We start from the raw sequence: 21,744 nt of genomic DNA, 5'->3' as shown, positions 1-21,744 counted from the left end.
CCCAACCCATAGGGCACTCGAATAAAAAGACTGGCAATAAGCTTTAAACAATAGAATCTTAACCCGAGTTGCACAACGAGTAAACCTACGGGCGAGCATATTACCTCGAACCGCTAACGCTCTACGTTCCCTCTCCATGTCCTCGTCATCCCTGAGGTCATCGGTCACAATATGACCCAGATATTTAAAATTTTGTACCCGCTCTAAGGCAACTCCATTCAGATACACTGGAGGAACACGTTCAGGATAATTCTTTCCTGCTTTGAAAATCAGCAATTCACTCTTTTTTGAATTATATTTAAGACCGTGTTCCTCCGCGTATGACTCACATATGCGCAGGAGTTTCCTCAAGCCACCTATCGAGGGACTCAGCAGCACCATATCATCTGCATAACTAATATTGTTCATACTAATGCCATCTATGAAGCATCCAACATGTGTGCTGCTGAGTCGCTCTATAAGCTGGTTGACATAGAGATTGAACAGGATTGGAGAACTCAATCCACCTTGTCTCACGCCACATTCAAGTTTGTACTCGTCTGATAGAGTACCGGCCCATCTCACCCGGTTGGTCTGATTTGAGTACCAGTACCTTAGAAGAGAAATAGTTTCAGGGGGTACACCTGCTCTTTCCAGCTTCTTCCACAGGAGATTATAGTGTACAAGGTCAAATGCCTTGGACAGGTCCAAAAAACAGGCGTATACTGGCGTCTTTCTCTTTGTGTAGTAGGTGACTGTGTGTTTCAGGTTCAATATAGCTGTTTCAGTGGACAGACCTGCCCTAAACCCGAACTGCGCATCGTGCAAACGAATAAATTGTTCAAGAGTACCGTTCAATAGACTATCGAGCACCTTAGCTGTTATAGTGGCGAGTGAGATAGGCCGATAGTTAGTTTTGTCGGACGAGTCTCCCGTTTTATTTTTAGCTATCGGCACGACTACGGTACGCATTAGAAGATCTGGCAGATATGAGTGACACAGGCATAAATTAAATAGCATGGCCAGAACTCTTGGCAAATGCACTCCAGCAAATTTAAAATGTTCGATGCTGAGACCATCATGACCGGGCGATTTTCCTCTTTGCATTCTTTTTATAACCTTTTTTATGCTTTTGGCAGTGAATAATGTACACTGTGATCTGGTCATAATGGTGTCAACATCACTCCCATTACAACGATGAGTTCCCAGGGGTGACTTTACATTAAAATGATTTCTAAATAAATCAGAAATCATTTTATGATCCTCAATACCGTCGACGCTTACAGGGAAACTTGATTTGGCATTTAATTTATTCGTATTTTTCCAGAAAGCTCTAAAATCTTTTGCAGAATGATTAGTTGCCAGCATGTCCATTTTTAATTGCTCTTGTCTATTTTGACACCATTTTAATTTCGACTTAAAAATTTTACGCGTCCTCACCATTTCTTCATATATTAAACCACTAGTTGGTTTTCCTGCTAACACCCATCTCTGAAACTTAATTCTAGCTTCCCTATGAGCGCCGGCTACATACTTGTTCCAGCCGGCTACATGTTTATTTTTACGCTTTTTAACAGTATAGCTCTGTTTAGCTGCAACCAGGGTATATAGTATGCGTCCGATTTTTCGGTACTTTCAATAATTAAAGCAATTTAAAATCACATCATTCTTGCCTTTTCTCTCCATCATAATATAATCATCATTCGCCTTATAACTGCAATGTTAAATTCAGGTTCACCCTTGACGGAGTAGAGATGAAGCTGTTCTCTGACATGGACGAGGTACTCAGTTCCCCTGTACGTGACATGAACCATGGTCTAGCGAAGTTGACTGCGGGAGAAGCGGCACTTCTATTCGACTACTTCTCCGATGGCAGCATGGAGATGAAAGCCAGCCTCCAGAGCCTGCTGATTGAAGATATACGCCCGGACACCACGGTTGTTATAAGAAAGTAAGTTTTGTTTAACGCGATATTAATTTATCTACATATTAATACGTGAGCCAAAAACTGTGTATCCCTTTTGACGAAAAATGGGGAAACGTAGGTGAATGAAATTTTGCACAGTTATAGTTTATATGGTGAAGGAGTGCATCGAGCTAATATTATTTTGAAATTATGCTTTTATCATACTTTTTTTAACAAATAAAACATTACACACACTACAACACACACACTAGGAAAATGACAGATTTTTGAGTGACAAGCCTATACATACGAATTATACTCTTTTATTTATGGTTGAAGTCTGTTGACAACAAGGTGACAAATTGAAAATGGATTATAGTTTTTTTTTTATTGAATCTTAGATATAGACAATGCTTACACGGCCAGTCTGAGATCAGCTGAGTCCCAGAGACAATAGTTGAAAAACATACAATTATGATAAAGTCAATATTTCTTACAAAATATAAGTAGTACTCTTAATGTCGTTGAAACTAAGGTCCAATTTCGACCGTTGGGCGATCTCTAGTTAACTTAATACGGAACTTGTACTACCCGTTATTCATGGGATAACATCAACACTTAAGGTTTTTCGTAATCGTATGCAACTAGCAAGAGTTTCCAAGTGATGTGCTCTACAATTATAGTGTTGCGAAACTTCGCCACATAGTCAAAGATCCGACATTTTACATCCATATAATATATGCGTTTTGCGTACGCGATTTTTTGACGTAACAATGTGCCACTGTCTTGTATTGTGTTAACGTGTGAACTGCTATGCGCCAAAGCAACGTAGCCTCGCTCAAAATTCTCCTGCTCATTAACCTGTATAATTCTCAGGATCCTGGAGTCACAAGGCGGGGGGCGTGTCTGCGGGGGGCGGGTGTCGGTCGCGCGGCCGGCGCTGCTGGAGGCGTCGGTGCGGCGCTCGGCGCGCGCGGTCACCGTCGACCTGCGGCTGGAACGTACACGCCTCAATCTAGCCCCGCCCTTCTTGCTGCGTCTAGCTCGTGCGCTGCTAGACGCGCTACCTGGTGAGTAGCAAAATTGAAATATCAAATTGCGTGGCCTAACTTGACATTTTGATTTTATCACTATCGTGACTAACGTTTTGTTACTTGTATAGTGAATTACTAACGTTCACTAAGGACTAGAAGGACGAATAGAATCATCGAGGCAATTTTTCAGCGTAGGGATCCCACACAAAGTATAATACACCAGATTTATTCTAGATAGTTGTAGGATTTTAGCTTGACGAAAGGAATACAGACATGTTGGCATCTATAATAATATTAGTTGCTTATCTTCGGAGTACTAGAGGCGAGGTGAATGGTGATCAAAAGAGAGCTAATGAACACAAATGTTTCAGGTGACAAGACGCTAGAGGGGGGCGTGGTTAATCACGGGTACGTTGGCGACGCGCCCGCTCGCAACAACAACCGCGCCGCACGATATCCCAGTACTAGCGACTCCACTAGCGGATACTACTCCGCAGGTTTGTGTATGTATTCATTTGAAAATTGACTTAAGGGGCCAGTGGCTTACATCTTGGCTCCTAACGAGTCATTGGTTTAATTTCCAAGTTATAGTAAATGTTTTTTCTAAGTTAGTAAGGAAGAATAGTATAAGGATAATGTAAAAAGTATGCCCTGCACTTTTTATTAGCATTCTCCTCAGTCGTGTTTATCATGCGCCTTCCTGGATGACAAGAGTAAAAGAGAGTAGTATCGTATAATTTCCATGAAGCGTTATTTTTAAATTAATTTGGAAATATAACATAATTATTATCTATTTTATTCTAGCTTTATTTATAAAATAATTTTAGTCATTTGTCTCCAGGGAATTCCATATCCGAAGACCCACCCAGCCTCTCAATATCGGTGCAGTGCAGGCAACCGGAAGTGATGTTCTTCACAGACCTAACCAAGCCGGAGGGACAAGCGTTGCTGTTCCGAACTGAGCTGCTCATAGACTACTCCAGTCACTCCAACACGGAGAGCCTAGTGGTATGAATACATTTGAATTATTTTACCACTTTAGTGAATTCGGACGGTCAAACCAGTCCTATAGAGTCCTATAAGTAGTCGTATTATAGCGAAAATTAAATTAAAAAATAGTGAAAGAATTTTACCTCAATATTATTACGCTTCTATAACAAACTATAAGTTTTAAAACCAATAGGTATCCCTGGCTGGATTCCAAATAATGTCGAAGCTGCAGTCAAAACTAAAGAATCTAGCGCCTCAATGCGTCCTGAGACCATGTGACGTGGAATTCTCTAAGAGCTTCAAGAATGTTGAAGAGGGTATCATTGTGAGGATGTCGGTGTCGGAAGTCGACGTCCATATAGCGGCTACTACTATACACACTGTAATGGGTAAGTTTTTTGTCCCTCATTCTTCGTGTAGGTATATATGAAAGAGGAACCAATAATAGCTGTTATTAAAATTTTCACGGGCCTTACATATTTTGGTTTTTGACTCTTTTATCTACACAACGTACTTACTTTCTCATCTATATCGCAATCTTCTCTTTCGTAGACATAATCGAAGAAATCACCACTGAATTGTCGATACCGGACGAAAAGGAACTCTTTAACTTTGCGACCTACAACCCACGGCCAGAGAAACAGGACGAGAACCTGTGGGCCCCGAAGAAGTTGGAGACTTACGTGGGCTTTAATGTGGAGGATACCTACGTCCAGCCCAAGTATCCCACGATTAGACCTTCGGAGACGGTGCTCGTGACGGTACCCAGTGTGAGAGTCATGTTCGAGTTGGAGCAGGCTGTGAGAGTCCCGGTGTTGTCGGTTAAGGTAAGTTGCTGGTTTTAAATAAATATAATAAAATAACCTGATTGAGAAATGAAGCCTGATATAGTAAGAAAGGATTCCTTTCTGTATACAAAAACCGACGGCGACCGAGGCTACAAGCTATCACAGACATAGCCAAGTCAAGCCGAAAAAAAAACCATTTATACGTTTTTGTTTGTAGAAATTCGTTCAGTAGTGCTATACGTGTAAAGTGTAAACGAACCATCATAATCTTCAAATGTAGCTCGATAAATGATTGTGAAAAAATAAATTGACGGTACAATATGAAAGAGTAAAGGTATACAATATGAATAAAGGTATACAATACAATACAATATGAGTAAAGGTGTACAATATCATGTACAATATCTCTCATTCTATTTTCTGACCAGTTCTTTTGTCAGTTAAACTCAACAAATGTAATCCATCTTAAAAGGCCGCCAACCGTCTGCCTAGCTTTTCTGTTGCGAGTTTGCATGGGCGACGGTAGTCGCTTTCCATTAGGTGGCCCGTTTGCTCGTTTGCCCCCGTTTGTTATTTTATTAAAATAAAACAAGTGTGCTTTAGACCACACAACTGAAGTAAAACTTCTTGAGCTCCATCTATATGTATGTAGGTTATTGATGGAATACCTAATATCTATACAGTTCGACAAGGCTTTAAATGAACGTGGCAAAAAAAGGAACTAACGCTACCATCATACAAAAACGTCATTTTTAACAGTTCTTCTTTACCAGCAGCGCTCCCGCCCACGTTCATATAAAGCCTTGTCGTACTTTACATATTATATTGATAGAAGAAGAAGATATTGATAGAAGAAGAAGATATTGATAGAAGAAGAAGATTTTGATAGAAGAAGAAGATATTGATAGAAGAAGAAGATTTTGATAGAAGAAGAAGATGTGCGCGCGCACCTCTCCGTTCACACCCGATGACACTTTTCTTAACACTCTCGTCACGCATTTGTCGGCTTACTCCCCAAGTCAAGCGTGCGTAAAGAAGTTTTACTTCAAAAATGTTTCAGCTATCAGCGGAAGCGACTCTCCACGATTGGTCACGTCAGCTCCACGGGGGCGGCTCCCTCACCGTCCAGGCCTCCACATACAACGACCGCCTCGACGTCTGGGAACCCCTCATAGAGCCCATAGTGGAGGACAACAGGCAGAGACCCTGGGATATCACTGCTACGGTCTTCCAGGTAAGATTCAAGACAAGTTATTGTCCGTGAATATGACTATGAAGTTTAAGAACCAAAATGGATTTACATATTTGCAATGTCAGTTTAGTTATAATTTTTTAAATAAATTTTACTTGTTTATTACAAGTTAAATACTTGTCAAAATATTTTCAAACTCGACAAAACGTAAAAACGTCACATAAAAAGGTAACTACACTGACACAATATGTAAACAAGTGCACCTGCTGAAGATAGGAAATCAAGTGACTGAGATGTGTCGGGAGTAAAAATATCGTATTGTTGTTCAGGAAAAATCGTACCCCATGTCTTCAGAGCTCATAACCAACACTCAAGACGTCACAATGACAGATCAAGCTCCAACCGAAAGCAAGAAGAAGAAGAGGAACGGATTCGAATCGGAAACCTCGGCAGACGAGGCGGAAGACACAGACAACGAGATGGTCTTCATCAGGAATCCCAATGGGAAACAGAACAAGGGATATAACGTAGACTTCAATGTTTGTAACTTAACGTTTGACGGGGATGACTCGGACTCGGAGAACGAAGGTGGAGCTAAGGATAAGCTGTCTAATGCCATCGGACAGCTGTTCACTGAGTAAGTGCCTAGTGTGTCAAAACATAAAGCTTCCTTTATACGTGCAAACGAGCGAGATAATCACATTTAATCCATAAATAACTTTAACCCAGACTGGCGGCAGTAATATTTACGCCGTTTGCACTATCGCCGCCACAAATTTTAGAAGTAAGAGATATGTTATAGAGCGTGTCACATGTCGCCAAATCCTGCCCATATGGGCACAAATTGTCAGTCGTATGTCAATCACTCCACGGCTTACACGTTTTCACTACGCCGTAAATTGCGAACAAAATGCTGACTTGTGCTATAATTACCTACAAAAATTGCAGCGATACTGTGAATTTCAAAAATATCGGGATCACCTATCACAGCCAACTGTAATTTATACGACTTTTTAATGTAAAAATCAATTATTCTTCACGAAAAATATTTTTCACGAAAAATGTTGCGTGAACTATCAAACTAAGTAGGCGTGGGAGAGCCATGCTTCGGCACGAATGGGCCGGCTCGACCGGAGAAATACCACGTCCTTACAGAAAACCGGCGTGAAACAGCGCTTCCGGTGTGTTTCGCCGAGTGAGTGAGTTTACCGGAGGCCCAATCCCCTACCCTTTTCCTTTCCCTACCCCTATTTCCTTCCGTACCCTCCCCTATTCCCTTCCGTACCCTCCCCTATTCCCTTCCCTACCCTCCCCTATTACCGGCAACGCACCTGCAGCTCTTCTGATGCTGCGAGTGTCCATGGGCGACGGAAGTTACTTTCCATCAGGTGACCCGTTTGCTCGTTTGCCCCCTTATTTCATTAAAAAAAAAACTAAGGCACTAGTGATGTGGTGTGATGCAGATTTTGGTATCGATATTTTTATCGACATTTTTTCTGCGGTTGCGTTATTATCTACACTAATATTATAAAGCTGAAGAGTTTGTTTATTTGAACGCGCTAATCTCAGGAACTACTAGTCCGATTTGAAATTTTGAAGTATTCTTTCAGAGTTAGATAGCTCATAGCCAAGAAACAGAGGAAAATGTGGAAAAAACTGGGAAAATTATTTGAAAGGGCTTATCTCACGCACCACCCAGCAATTTTTATGTTGTTTGGCATAAATAGACCACATGAAGAATCATAGGCTATTTTTGTGGGCTAAGTTGTCTTTGAAATTCGAAGTCGCCGGGAGTGAAGCCGCGCGGAAGGTCTAAATTTATTATAAATATGCGGAAGTTTTATTTTATAGTCGAAAGAAGTGGTGCTTAAGAGGATACACCAGGGGCAAGAGAAATTGAAAATAGGTATTTGAAAATGTATTGCTGTCTCACCAATCTCAAGTCTCCCACCTCAGAGCGCGATAAAGACAACACGACAAAAGTTCTAATAAAAGAACAGAAAATCTTCGATTCGTTGTCCGCTGATTCCTTCTCCAAAACTTAACCGATTTAAGTACTTTTTGTATTAAGAATTAAAGCAAGGCTTGAGCTGTGTTCCTATGTTTTATTTTTTTGGTATATTATAGCCAGTTTTGTTTTCTGGGTGTTTGAACACAGAGGAAAATCTGGCCATTTTTTTGGGTTTTTGGACGTTCTTATCTTTTTTAATAATAAAATTATGAAAAAAAGAAAACATAGGGACATGCAATAGTGGCCATAGATATTCAGGAAAACAATCATAACTCTACCAGTTTTATCCAGGGAGGAAACAGGGGACAACGTTTGTATGGAAAAACGGCGGTGTGGACTCCTCTTAATGCTTACTCATATAATAACTTACAATAATTAGTGTATCTTTGAAGAATGATTTGTATTACCTTCATCGCTTTTAGTCCTATTTCAGTTTCCCCAAAGACGCAAAATTCAAAGGAAAATGTATGCAAAAAATTGGCCAAGTGCGAGTTGATCTCGCGCACGAAAGGTTCCTTATCATAATAGAGCAAAATTAGACAAATAATGTATTTTTGTACGAATCCTTAATTATTTAGTTTATTTTAATTTTATTATTAATTGTTAAAGTATAAATACAATGGCGTATTTTGTACTTTTCAAGTGCAGTGCACTTTTCAGTGCCTACCTACCTGTTGCCATTATTGATATCGAGCAAAAAATAGCAAAAAAATCACGTTTTTTGTGTGGGAGCCGTAAAATATTTAATTTAATTTGTTTTAGTACTTATTTGTTATTATAGCGGTAACAGACATACACAATCTGTGAAAATTTCAGAAGTGTAGCGGTTATTGAGATATACAGCCGAGACAGACAATAAGACATCGAAGTCTTAGGAATAGGGTCCCTTTTTTCCTTCTTAAAGATATTCAAAAAATAATAAGCGGGGGATGTTACTACATCGCTATAGAAGCCTAAACTGTGGCTAGTTTTTTGTCTGTCTGTCTGTATGTTTTTTCCAGCATCACACGAAAACTACTGATCCGATTTGAATGCGGTTTTCGCAGATATATTTGTTTTTTTCCAACTTAACATCTGGTTATATAATATTATGAATGTTTATATATTGCCTAGTTACGATTTTGCCAAACAGCTGATTATTTTGCCGAATTGAGTTGGTCCCAAGTAAGTGAGATTCGTCTCACCGGTGGGACAACAATCCATGTGAATACCAAGGTGTCAGTTGTAATAAGTTTCAAACAAAATAGATTCGAATAGTTTAGAAAACAAATAATATTTATGTACTCACGTCCAAACGGGCAAGTACGGGTACAAGTATTATAGCTTGTAGGAATCGTCTAAAATAGTACAACAATCGCTGTGAATACCAACGTGTCATTTGTAATCAGTTTCAAACAAAATGGATTCGAATGGTTTCTTTCATAGAAAAAAAAATACATATTTATGTACTCACGTCCAAACGGGCAAGTACGGGTACAAGTATTATAGTTTGTAGCAATCGTCTCAGGTAGGAGAACAATTGCTGTGAATACCAAAGTGTCAGTTGTAATCAGTTCTAAACAAAATAGATTCGGATAGTTTCTTTCATAAAAAATAAATATATATTTATGTACTCACGTCTAAACGGGCAAGTGTGGGTACAAGTGTTATAGCTTGTAGGAATTGTCTCAGATAGTACAACAATCCCTGTGAATCTCAAGGTGTCAGATGTAATCAGTATTGAATAAAGTGAATTTGAATGATTTCGGCCATAGAAAAATTCACATTTATGTAAATTTTGTCTAAACGGGCGAATACGGGCATAAGTGTTATAGCTTGTGAAAATTGTCTCAGGTAGGACAACAAACCCTGTGAATCCCAAGTTGTCAGTTGCTGTCAGTCCGGAATAAAATGGATTTGAATGATTTCGGCCATAGATTTTTTTTTATTTCTGTAAATTATTTCCAAACGGGCGAGAACGGGCAGAAGTGTTATTGCTTGTAGGATGCGTCTCATGTAGGACAACAACCTCTGGTTAATCTCCACTTTACAGTTGTTGACAGTCCGAAAAAAATGGATTTGAGTGTTTTCTCCCATACAAAAAAAATTAAATCGCTTATATTACGCAAACAAATTACCTAAGGAGTTTTATATCCTAATATTTATAATAAAACAATGCCCTACGATGTTCCTGGCTAAAAAAACAACGATTTTCAACAATCGAGTTCTATGAGTATGGAGCATCGAATTTGGGACCACGGTGCGGCGCTACATAACACGCCTTACACATTGACATTTCTCAATACGCCAATTTGTGTTATATAAGTGGCCTCTCGTTTTGTCGTTACTCGTGGCGACAGTGAGCAAGCAGCCTTATATATCGTCTTTAATTCAAGAATATAACCTACCTTTGTAATGAATAGCTAATAGATTCATTTTGATTTACAGCAGTGACTCGAGTGCGGACGAGTACAGCAACGATGAGGACTCGTCCGCGCCGCAGAGCGAGGCGGGCAGCGGCGACGAGGACAAACCTGTCACTTACGCGGACGGTGATGAAGCTAAGAAGGAGGAGAAGATTGTTACTGTGCAGGTAGGGGGCGTTTGAACTAATTTCTTCACCAGTAGACATAATGGTATGATGGTCAGTCCAATTTTGTCAAAACGTACTGACCAGTTCGCTTGCGCAGTAAAAGAACAAACCTGCTATAATGCTTTGCGATAAAACTTAAGCTCAAACGCATCAGTGCTGTTTTCACGATTGTCTAATGAATTGTAATTTTATTTTATTGGAAATGGAACAGTAAACAAGTACACAAATCTTTTAATGACAGATGGACGTGTTTGTATTCGCTAAGTGTACGTCTCAATCCCAGGAACCAAGTCGCGAAGACAGTCTAGAATCCGAAGACAGTCGGTGGTGCACGTACATAATGCTGGAGTCGCGTCACACGCTCAACTGCACGCTGGGTGCGGGCGGCGCGCGCGTGTTGCGGACGCTCGGCGCGGCGCTCGCAGACCGCGCGGCCGCCGTCACCGCGCTAGTCGCGTTACACCCGCACATGCAGCTTATAAATGATATTGGTGAGATTAAAGATTGTAATATCCGCCATATTGAGGAAATAGGGATTCTGTCGACAGGTTCGCAGTACAAGGTGTAACAAAACTAAGTGATAATACTTTTTAACCGACTTCCAAAAAACGAGGAGGTTATATATTCGGCTGAGGATATTTTTTATATTTTTTTAATTTTTGTATGTTCGAACACTACTCCGCCGTTTGTGAACCGATTTTCAAAATTTTTGTTTTTCTTGTGTCAGAGATACAGAACAGAAAAAATACTTTTTTTATTATTTTAGGTTTCCGCCGATCGCCGGTAAAATTTTTGTTGGATAACTTTTATTTAATTTATATTGCCTTTATTTAGTACACATTAAGAAACTTATCTAAAAGCAAACAAAGCCTGCAAATACAAATAAATATATAATTCGTTGTAATAACTCTCACAGGTCCCGGATCAACTGTACACCTGCGCACGCGCGCCGAGACCGACCTGGCGGGCAACGATCGAGTTATAGCTGTGGCCAACTATGACGACTCTAGCAGACCGAGCACACCAGGTAATACGGACCGCGGACATGATGGCCTCGAGTCACCAAAGTGACAATTAAAAATATAATAATATGATTAAAAGATGATAGGTTATATCGGAGGTAGAGTACACATTCAGTACAATTTTTGTACTGAATGTGTACTACTGTCTAAGTACTAAGTTGAATAATGAAATCACATCTAGTCTGGGTGATGGGTCACTTTAATATACTGTCGATTCCCATTTTTTAAACAAAATATCCGAATCAAAGCTTGAGTATCTATTTTAGGCTGTGATCTGTCCGGCGCTGAGCTTCTAGAAGAGATAGAGAAGGAATCAAAACAGGAGATGACTGACATTAGCGATGAATGGGATTGGTGAGTCATATTTTGTGTACCCTTATCAAACATTTAGGCATTTTTCTATCTGAAAGCAAACATAAAATGAATAAAAAATGTTTTATTCATTTTATTATCTGTGGCATACACAACACTTTTAATACCTACTGACAGAACTACTTTAAGCTGTGGATTGTAAGTTCTAATGCAGTCACAGTTTAAATAGATAAGTTCTTAAAGCTGTCACTTGTTGGATCTATACCATACTGTGGTACAAAGTTCCAACAAGTGACTCTGAATACCAAATCTTCTTTTATAATACTTAACGTTAATATTATCTATTGCATAACATTTGCACCACATTTTAGTACCGTATATTTATCTTAATTAAATTACATTATTGACGACAGTAATTCTCGTGTCAGTTTTGAGGGCGGATTCCCCGTAAGCGCGGCGCCGGGGTGCGCGCCGCACACGTCACCGGGCGCTCCGCCCACCGCGCAGGAGCTGCTACGGCGACTAACCGACCTCACGCTCAGCATACGCCTGCATGACTTTGACCAGCTGACGGTATGTGCTGTATCTTATCAGATAATTTCTAGTAAGCGCTGATGGTATGCCCTGCCTTATGGTATAGCCTACTCGTCACAATGTGTAGGCGACATGTGGCGCTATAAGCAGCAGCGTCGCTTGTTGTAATTCTAAACTCTAGATACATGAGTCGAAAAAGATGATGGTAATAGAAACCTATTCTTAGTGATTATTGTAAATCGATGACAGACAGAATTTTACGACATTACTTCAGTTACTTACTTATATTTTTATGTATGAAATCAGACTTAGTAATTTTTTTTTAAATAAATCCAAACAATATCCAACAGATCCTATGCCCGCAACGCTCCGTCTCCAAGCTCCACGTGCTGCACCCGAGCAAAAACAATACGCGATACTATATCGTCGTCGACAGGAAATCCAAGTTTAATAATAAGAGAATCATCGTTCGGTCACCGCTACAGGCAAGTTGTTAATGTTTTCATGAGGTAAACACATGCAAATGTTGAACTATTTTTTGTCGACGTTTGCTATTTTTTATCGCAATACCATAAGATGTTTTCTTACAACCAAATTATTAGTAACTACATGATACCCACAACTCCGTTGCGCCAAAATTAGTTTTTCGTGTAGGAACACGTGGGAGAGCCATGCTTCGGCATGAATGGGCCGGCTCGACCGAAGAAATACCACGTTCTCACAGAAAACCGGCGTGAAACAGCGCTTGCGCTGTGTTTCGCCAAGTGAGTTTACCGGAGGCCCAATCCCCTACCCTATTTCCTTCCCTACCCTCCTCTATTCCCTTCCCTTCGCTTCCCTACCCTCCACCATAGTGTGTTTCGCCGAGTGAGTGAGTTTACCGGAGGCCCAATCCCCTACCCTATTTCCTTCCCTACCCTCCTCTATTCCCTTCCCTTCGCTTCCCTACCCTCCACCACAGTGTGTTTCGCCGAGTGAGTGAGTTTACCGGAGGCCCAATCCCCTACCCTATTCCCTTCCCTCCTCTATTCCCTTCTCTTCCCTTCCCTCCCCTATTACCCTATACCCTCTTAAAAAGCCGGCAACGCACTTGCAGCTCTTTTGATACTGCGAGTGGCCACGGGCGATGGTAGTTGCTTTACATCAGGTGACCCGTTTGCTCGTTTGCCCCGTTATTTCGTTAAAAAAACCGTACATTTCTCCGGGATAAAAAGTATCCTATGTCCTTTCCCGGGACTCAAGTATCTCATTATAAAGTTTCAACAAAATCGGTTCAGTGGTTTAGGCGTGAAGAGGTAACAGACAGACAGAGATACACTTTCGCATTTATATTAATATGAGTGTTGATTCTTACAACCTTCAAATTAACTGACAGGTTCGCAATGAGACATCCTACGCCCTGGAGTTGATGTATCGTCAATCCGAACTGGAAGCGGCAGGGGTGGAACCGGTAGGCTCAGTCCGGAACCCGTTCTGTGGACTACTCCGACTGGCGGTGTTGGCTCCGCACGACACATACAACGTGCCGCTGTACATCGCGTATCATTGTCGATTGTACCTCGTGCCGACTAATTTTGAGTGAGTAATGTAGTTGAAACGCTGGCGTAAATATGGGGTGTGCTACAAGGGTCCATTGTTAGCACATTACTTTTTCAAATCTACATCAATAACCTATATGAGACAAGATTGCCTGTTCCTCGTGCCGACAAATTTTGAGTGAGTAGTGGATAATGTTATAGCTGGGTTGAGGTTATCACTTGGTGTACTACAGGGGCCAATTATATAACCATTTCTTTTTCAGTCCTACATCAATAATCTATTTGTGAACATTGTAAAGGCAAACACAAATTGAAATTGAAAAATTACTAGTAAGAGTATCATTTAATGGGCTGATTGAGGCCATATTACTCACAGCTGATTTATATAGAGTAAAGACTGTCTGAAAAAAGATTATAGCAGTTGACTTAAAATTTCAGTTTCAAATGTCTGTGTTTGTAAAACTATATGAAATTTTACAGGAGCTACCAAGCAGCCGCTCAAGGCATATGGTGGATGGATCTGGCCAACGACATCGGTACGCCGCGTGACATTGTCTGTCCCTCCATGGCAGATGGTGACTCCAGCGTATTTGCCATGAGAGTGCTGGCTGTTGAAGGTAAGAATGTAATGATTACTGTAATAATTATAATATATAAAGGACTTTTGTTACGGGTACACCACTTTTTTTTGTTCTTTTTTTTATGAAATAAGGGGGCAAACGAGCAAACGGGTCACCTGATGGAAAGCAACTTCCATCGCCCATGGACACTCGCAGCATCAGTGGAGCTGCAGGTGCGTTGCCGGCCTTTTACGAGGGAATAGGGTAATAGGGGAGGGTAGGGAAGAAAATATTAGAGGGTAGGGAAGGGAAGAGGGTAGGGGATGGGCCTCCGGTAAACTCACTTACTCGGCGAAACACAGCGCAAGCGCTGTTTCACGCCGGTTTTCTGTGAGCCCGTTCTCCGGTCGAGCCGGTACATTCGTGCCGAAGCATGGCTCTCACATGTCAAAATAGCTATAGCTATAACATGAATATGCTATAGCATAAAGAAATACAATATTGGAAATAACACAATTATTTTCTTATTCCTTCTTACCTCATTTGCAATTGTATATTTCTACAGAATCGCATACTAAATATTATTGTTACAGGCTGCCAATCCCACAAAGTATCTCGGGCGATACCCAACCTCCTCATCCGCGTGTTACCACCCCTGGGCGTCCACAACCGTCTGCCGCACGCACTCACGCTAACGGGCGAGAACGTCAACATACGCATAGAGGCGGGCGAGCGTGCGCACGTGTACACGCTGCAGCCCGCACTCACTCACAGGCTGACAGTAGAGATACAGTACCTGGGGCTGCCGTGGTCCGGCTCCTTCACGCTGGCGCCAGGTCAGTACTGTTGATAATGGTCTCTTAAAAATTTAGCTAACAAAAATGACGATGCCACGGACAGAGATTACATCCATGGTTTTAATGTGACTAAAATCGAACTTGAAGATTTGTTATGTAATGTCATTACAACAGAAATTTAAATTTCCTTGTATGGTGTGGTAACTTTTCTGCCAAAGGATAACTTGCGTAACTTGGTCAAAAGGAAGGTTCTTATTGGATCTTCCAGTTTCCATTCTTCAGAACTTTGTCATCCCATCCTCTAACGCGCCTATAGGCCAAGCACTCACACCGTTGTCTTACAGACATGCTGGAGAAGACAATTAGCATGACGACAGATTGCGAGACGGAGGGCGGTAACAGGCGGCTGATAGTGCGCGCGCGGCTGCGTGTCGGCGCCGACGTGGGGCTGCTGCTGTACGCGCCCTGCTGGCTCATCAACAAGACCGGCCTGCCGTTGCAGATCAAGGTCAGATACACGCACAAACACACACATACACGGACACACACACATGCACACACGCACACACACAGAGAGAGAGAGAGAGGGGGGGCAGTCAGAATAAAGATAGACCGAGATGTTGTCTGATTAAGAAAGCGCAGTTTTAAAGACGTTCGTGGTGAAACTTTCCTTCAAAAAAGTGATATGCACACACTCATAGTGTCCCACTGCTGGGCAAAGGCTCTTTACTTTTACACGTCTCTATCCTTGGCTGTATTATTAAAGAGAGGCCTCTTTATCTACTCATGCGATATTATATTTTGTAAATCACATTTAGTATATTGTTTTTTTTTTTTTCTGACAACCACAGGGTCGCTCAGATGAGTGCTACTCTGTGACGGACGAGGCGTTACTGTGGGGGGAGCGGGGCACTCGCGGGGCGGAGCGGGTGCGAGTGAGAGCGCAACAGTCGGGCTGGTCCCGCGCGACTCGCCTTCTCGCTCACTCACCTGGGCTATTAGTGTGCGCGCATGCTGAAAGACGGCTGAGTTACCGGATATTGCTGCATGTAAGTTTAAAAAACTGAATTTTAATTTCATAAATAGAAAAGCCGTGTATTCAACTTTAGGATCGCTTGGCAAAATAAAAAAATAAAGAATGCGTAGTGTGCAAGCCAATTTTAGTTTCGCCGAACGAATAATGTTGTGCGCGGCCTATGCAAAACCTCTGACACATCTTTTGTCGTTAATATAGAGTATAGACTGCTGTCAACTTCTATACCAAAATATCCTTATAGTAGCTATAGTTTGTGCGTTTTATGATGATATCCGTGACACATTATAATTGACAATAGTAGGGAACTTACGTAACAAAAATGAATCGATAATTTAAAAATATCGAATCACTTCGTAAAGGAGTTGCAATCGAAATTATCGATTTCGTACTGACATTTCAGTGGTGCTGGCGATTTAAGATGGCCGCCCTTTTTATCGATTTGATTTCGATTCAACAGAGTCAATCTCTATTAACAAAAGTTCCGTTTCATGCATCTGACATTTTTCAAATGTTTTCATAACAATAATTTTATACTCCTATTTCACAGTTAATATTTATAATTTTATATTAATAAGTTAGCATTTAGCAACTTTTCATTTTTATTCATTTACAATTATAGGAAACATTTGTTTTTGTAGATGGAATATAATTTATTACATTTTGATTTTTTTTGTTTTCTTGTTAAAAAAAACCCGTTGCAAGGATTATGAAAACTGTCACCCATATCATCTTAAAACGCACAAACTATAGTGACTAGGTACTACTTACTACTCTACATCATCAAGTAACTCCTGCTGTTTCTCTAGGTGACCCTCTCCGAGCTATGTCCGCAACTCACCAAGATAGTCACACTGCTACCCTACTTCATCGTGTACAACGACACGCGGCGCCACCTGCGCTTCATGGAGGAGAACGAAGCGGCTGACTTGTGGATGGATCTCGCACCAACACAGTGCGCCCCCTACTGGCCGCAAACTGACTCCATGGCTATGCATGTCAAGTACCGCGACTCGGGCGTGGTCTCACAACACTTTCCTGTCACCGTACCGCATAGCACTGTGCTGAGGATGGACAAAGGGGTAAGTGTAATAAAATCGCGGAGAACGTAGATTATACAACATTAAAGGCGTTATTTGGTCAGGCTATGTCAATGTCAGCGCTAGTAAACGTTAGGAGTAAGGTATGTAGCTTAGTTATGGATAGACTTGACACCTGCTCAGTGCGCCCCCTACAGGCCTCAGACAGACTCCATGGTTATACATGTCAAGTACCGCGACTCGGGCGTGGTCTCACAACACTTGCCTGTTGATGGAAAAAGGGGTAAGTGTAAAATTGCAGAGCACGTAGAAATTCAACATCAAAGGCGTTATTTTGTCGGGCTATGTCAGGGCTATTCAATGTTGGAATAAAGTAGTTTTGTTATGGATGGACTGCTCAGTGCGCACCTTACTGGCCTCAGACGGACTCCATGGCTATGCACATGAAATACCGGGATGGTTGTATGTCAACACTTTCCGGTCACCGTGCCGCATAGTATGGTGCTAAGGATGGATAAAGGGGTGAGCAAGGGATCTATTAAAGATCTACAGCGGTGTAGAAATATACCATACATACATGGCTGCTTGGTCGAACTATGTCAAGCCAATGTAAGTCGTTCTGTAACATAACCTGACCAAATGAAAGCAAGTGACAAAGACAAAAAGCATTACACTAATGTACGATTTCTACGTTTTCCGTGACCGGATTATAGAAGAAAAGATTTGAAAATGTCTACACAATGTAGGTGACACTACCGCGGCTGCTAAAAGTTGTACAAAAATAAGCAATTATATATTATTTATATCAATATACAGTATGTAACAAAAATAAGTGATAATACTTTAGGGTGTATACGTGTTCCTTGTAGAGAGTTCAGCACTGAAAGACGATTTTTTTTCACTTTTGTATGTGCAAGGGCCCGAGCGTCACGGGTCTCCCCATACAAAAATAAAAATAAAAATTTTGGTCTTTCAGCGCTGCTACTTTCACAGTGAACTCTCTACAAGGAACACGTAGACACCCTAAAGTATTATCACTTATTTTTGTTACAACCTGTATATTATGTCGTTTAACAAAAACAGCGATTGACATTTTTATAGTAATTTATTTTTATTATTATAATTAGAGTACGTAAGATAACAGTTATGATATAATTGAGCATATTACTATATTATACCTACTTAATAAAAATATTTATTTAAAATTCATTTTAATAAAAATTTTCTCTCATTTTAATAAAAAAAAATCATATTAATAAAAATATTTATTTACAAGATAAGTAAGTACATTATTTTATTGTAATTTACATTTCAAACCATTTTTATAACTACAGTTCGACAAAATAACTAGTTAACTCAAATTTAGACCTAGCACACTTACTAGCATATTTTATAAACTATAAAGTTATTATAAAATAATTACTTTCCCATTGGTAAGATTATTTGTAAATCTATCATACAAGCACACATTTTAAAGCTTTACTTTCTTATGCTATATTTAGTTACATTATATTGACATGTTACTGACCTTGAACAAGATTAAGTAAGTAGTAGTTATCAGTTACAGAATATTGACGAAACACTTTCACGTAAAAGGAAATGTCCCTTTCACGTAGCCTTGTGGGACGCCACAAAATTAACAACCTTAACCTACGAATAAATTAATGATAATTTTTAACAACTTTGTGTCTTAAGTCATAATAGAAACGGTATCCTAAGTAATAATCAGAGCCCATTGTAATATTATGAGTAAAAATTCGTATCTACTTAGAAACATTTACCACATGAGCAATGGCAATAATTCTGCAGTGGGAACATAGACTACACGCAATGTCTCCCTCTTGCCAGTCACGAAGCGGGGCTATTTTCAATCTTAAATTAATTCACTCTCCCTACAGACCACATTCCTTACAATTCCTTGGGGCACGCGCGCGGACTCATACATTTTATATGGCTTAATCCCACACGAACAAAACATAATATCTACATTATGCTAAAACTTAGGCCTACTCGGTCTCTCCGGGGATAGAGTTCCGTCGTCGTGCAACGTGTAAGCAGCACCCTTGGACTTGTGCGTCCATATCTTGATGGCTTTGAGATGCGCGTCGCTCTGGTCTCGCCCCGCTGACGATTGTGTGAAGGGATTCGTTGGTGGTTGGGACTGACTCTGATGTGATGTTACCTGTAACAATAAACAAATGTTTCAAACAATTTACAATACAATTTACTCATAATATCTACTACATATTTAAGAAATTAACATTATGAATCTTAATTTTTAAAATATTTTTTTATTTGTTTTTTTTTTATACTTTTCGAATCCAATTTAGGCATTTTAGAGCATATTCTTTAAATTTTAAAACACTTAATTTTATAATCTGATCTTCCTGATTTCTAATCACAGAAATGGATATAGTAATTAATCGATCTAGCTCCACAATTAAATTTTGTCTTATATTTATTTGCGAGTTATTTACGCCGGGTTAGTTCCCGAACCGGTGGTAGGCACCATAGTTTCAACGTTCAGTTTTTTTTTTTTGTAAAAAATTAACTCTGAATAAAAATTATTTGATTTTGATTTTTGATTTCTTTAACAAAATTACTTACGGTGTAATGTGGTACATTGTACGAATTAACTGTGTCTAGCTTGGAGTCGTAATTCATAAGAGGTAGATCGGCAAAGTTCTCCAATTTGTAGGACGACGATTCAGATTTTACTATCTTTGGAGATTTGTTTGTGAACGCTATTTCAAAGTCTCTCATTGGTTCGAAATCTTTCATAGGTTCAGGTGTCCATTCTCCGGAGGCTTTAGTCACTTCAACATTTTCCTTAGCAAACGGTAGATCATCGGCTATAACTTTGTCGATATATTCATCTAGCGGTGAAATATTTTGATAAACCTTCGATTCGTTACCATCTAGTGGTGCTTGGGAATAAAATCTTCCACTTTTTGGCAGTCCTCGATCTAAATACTCGTCATTATTGTAAATGTTAGGATTTGGGTCATCCTTGAATCCTTTAATACTCGGCATCGGTACATCAGTCTCTAAAGGAGGTTGCGAATAAATATTTTCGGCCCTCGGTGGTTGATCTAGATATTCCTTATTGTTATAGAGATTGGGCATCGGATCATGTTCAAATCCCTTCGGTCGGGGCCTATAATTATCATAAGGACCATTATACATCTCCGTACTTTGGAAATCATCATCATCAGTATACATCGGCCCGATAGGCTTACTTTCTTTGTAATTAGACGGACTGTCATTAAATTTTTGATAATCTGAATCGTCGCTATATCTTCCTTTCTTTCGAGCCAGCTCGAATATCTTATCCAGGTCTTGTTTCGAGAGGTATTTGACGATGTTGTGAAGGTCCTCCTCACCTAAACCGGAGTTGTGTCGTTTACTAACCTTTGGCCGGTAACCGGGAGGTCCGTCCGTGCCGTACCCCGGGGGCGGGGTGTAGGAGAAGGGACCCCTCACGGGGTAAACGTTGGGCGGCGGTTTGTAGAACCTTTGCGACGGTCCGTAGTAATTTCTGGAGCGTCTGATCCTCGTATTGGTGTCACGGGGGTCGTGTGCTTCGGCCGCCAGCACTAAACACACTAGTAGGAGGAGCCTCGACATGTCGAGCGGCGTTTTTGGACTGAGGGGAAGAGAAATTGGCGTGTAAATCTTATACCGCGTTCGAAAGTGGTGTGAATTAAATTAGTGTTGGTGACCATAACGCGCGCGGGTTACGCAAGGGTACCTTGTGTAAGTTATTATGTTTTTAAAAGTAACCACCGTAACGTATTTATTTTTAATGTTATTTCAATTCTATCTTCAGCTTGTTAGTGTCATACAATGTGGTGACGAGTAGCGCTAGATATGAGAGTGACATACTTTTAGTTGTATATCAACATCTGTGATCCACATAAATAAACTTACTTGGTAAGAAATATAAATTGTATATTTCGAACCTACCTTTTTATAATTGGCTTTATGTTATCTTCTATTGTACTCTTTTTTTAATTTATGTAAGCTGTAAGTTTTCGGAATAAAATAAAATAAATAAATAAACCTATGAACACTAAAATTACGATAATGGGAAAATTCAAAGTACATAACATGTTATGAAGAAATGTAGGTCATAATATTTACATTGGCATTATAATTGCAATGAAAGTAAAAGTAATAATGTGGACTATAATTATGTAAAGTTAACTTTAGTAGATAAAAATTTAAATAATATAATAACGGAAATATTTTTAAAATATTTATTTTCGTTATCATTATTATGGACAAGATTTTAGCTTGACAACAATGAGCTAACCTGAACCTAGTATGTTCAAATAGAAATTTTTAATGTATTTAGTCATTTTAGGGTTCCGCGAAAAAAATCGCTGATATTTACGATGCGATGCGCACTCAGTGACGAATATTAATTACTTAAC

The 21,744-nt window shown here is 40.0% G+C and overlaps 1 protein-coding gene across 7 annotated transcripts in view; it reads left to right on the top strand.

Moving 5' to 3' along the window:
- Positions 1-21,744, top strand: part of LOC121733805 (vacuolar protein sorting-associated protein 13A-like) — a 57,702-nt gene that overhangs the window by 25,536 nt on the left and 10,422 nt on the right. For 2 of the 7 annotated variants that reach the window (XM_042124159.1, XM_042124166.1), the window contains 20 exons: positions 1,712-1,930; positions 2,762-2,955; positions 3,291-3,422; positions 3,761-3,927; positions 4,103-4,298; positions 4,462-4,736; positions 5,758-5,931; positions 6,219-6,526; positions 10,328-10,472; positions 10,714-10,963; positions 11,389-11,499; positions 11,761-11,848; positions 12,220-12,379; positions 12,691-12,825; positions 13,716-13,918; positions 14,359-14,495; positions 15,032-15,274; positions 15,580-15,743; positions 16,087-16,284; positions 17,078-17,350. In XM_042124159.1, the coding sequence (XP_041980093.1) occupies positions 1,712-1,930; positions 2,762-2,955; positions 3,291-3,422; positions 3,761-3,927; positions 4,103-4,298; positions 4,462-4,736; positions 5,758-5,931; positions 6,219-6,526; positions 10,328-10,472; positions 10,714-10,963; positions 11,389-11,499; positions 11,761-11,848; positions 12,220-12,379; positions 12,691-12,825; positions 13,716-13,918; positions 14,359-14,495; positions 15,032-15,274; positions 15,580-15,743; positions 16,087-16,284; positions 17,078-17,350 (3,772 nt within the window). The remainder of the gene's footprint in view (positions 1-1,711; positions 1,931-2,761; positions 2,956-3,290; positions 3,423-3,760; positions 3,928-4,102; positions 4,299-4,461; positions 4,737-5,757; positions 5,932-6,218; positions 6,527-10,327; positions 10,473-10,713; positions 10,964-11,388; positions 11,500-11,760; positions 11,849-12,219; positions 12,380-12,690; positions 12,826-13,715; positions 13,919-14,358; positions 14,496-15,031; positions 15,275-15,579; positions 15,744-16,086; positions 16,285-17,077; positions 17,351-21,744) is intronic. The other 5 variants (XM_042124165.1, XM_042124160.1, XM_042124164.1 and 2 more) reach the window with 5 other exon arrangements.

This window comes from Aricia agestis, chromosome 14 (assembly GCF_905147365.1).
Source record: "Aricia agestis chromosome 14, ilAriAges1.1, whole genome shotgun sequence".
Lineage (NCBI taxonomy): Eukaryota > Metazoa > Arthropoda > Insecta > Lepidoptera > Lycaenidae > Aricia > Aricia agestis.
The sequence above is the reverse complement of the archived record's forward strand: the minus strand, read 5'-3'. Positions and strand labels throughout refer to the sequence as shown.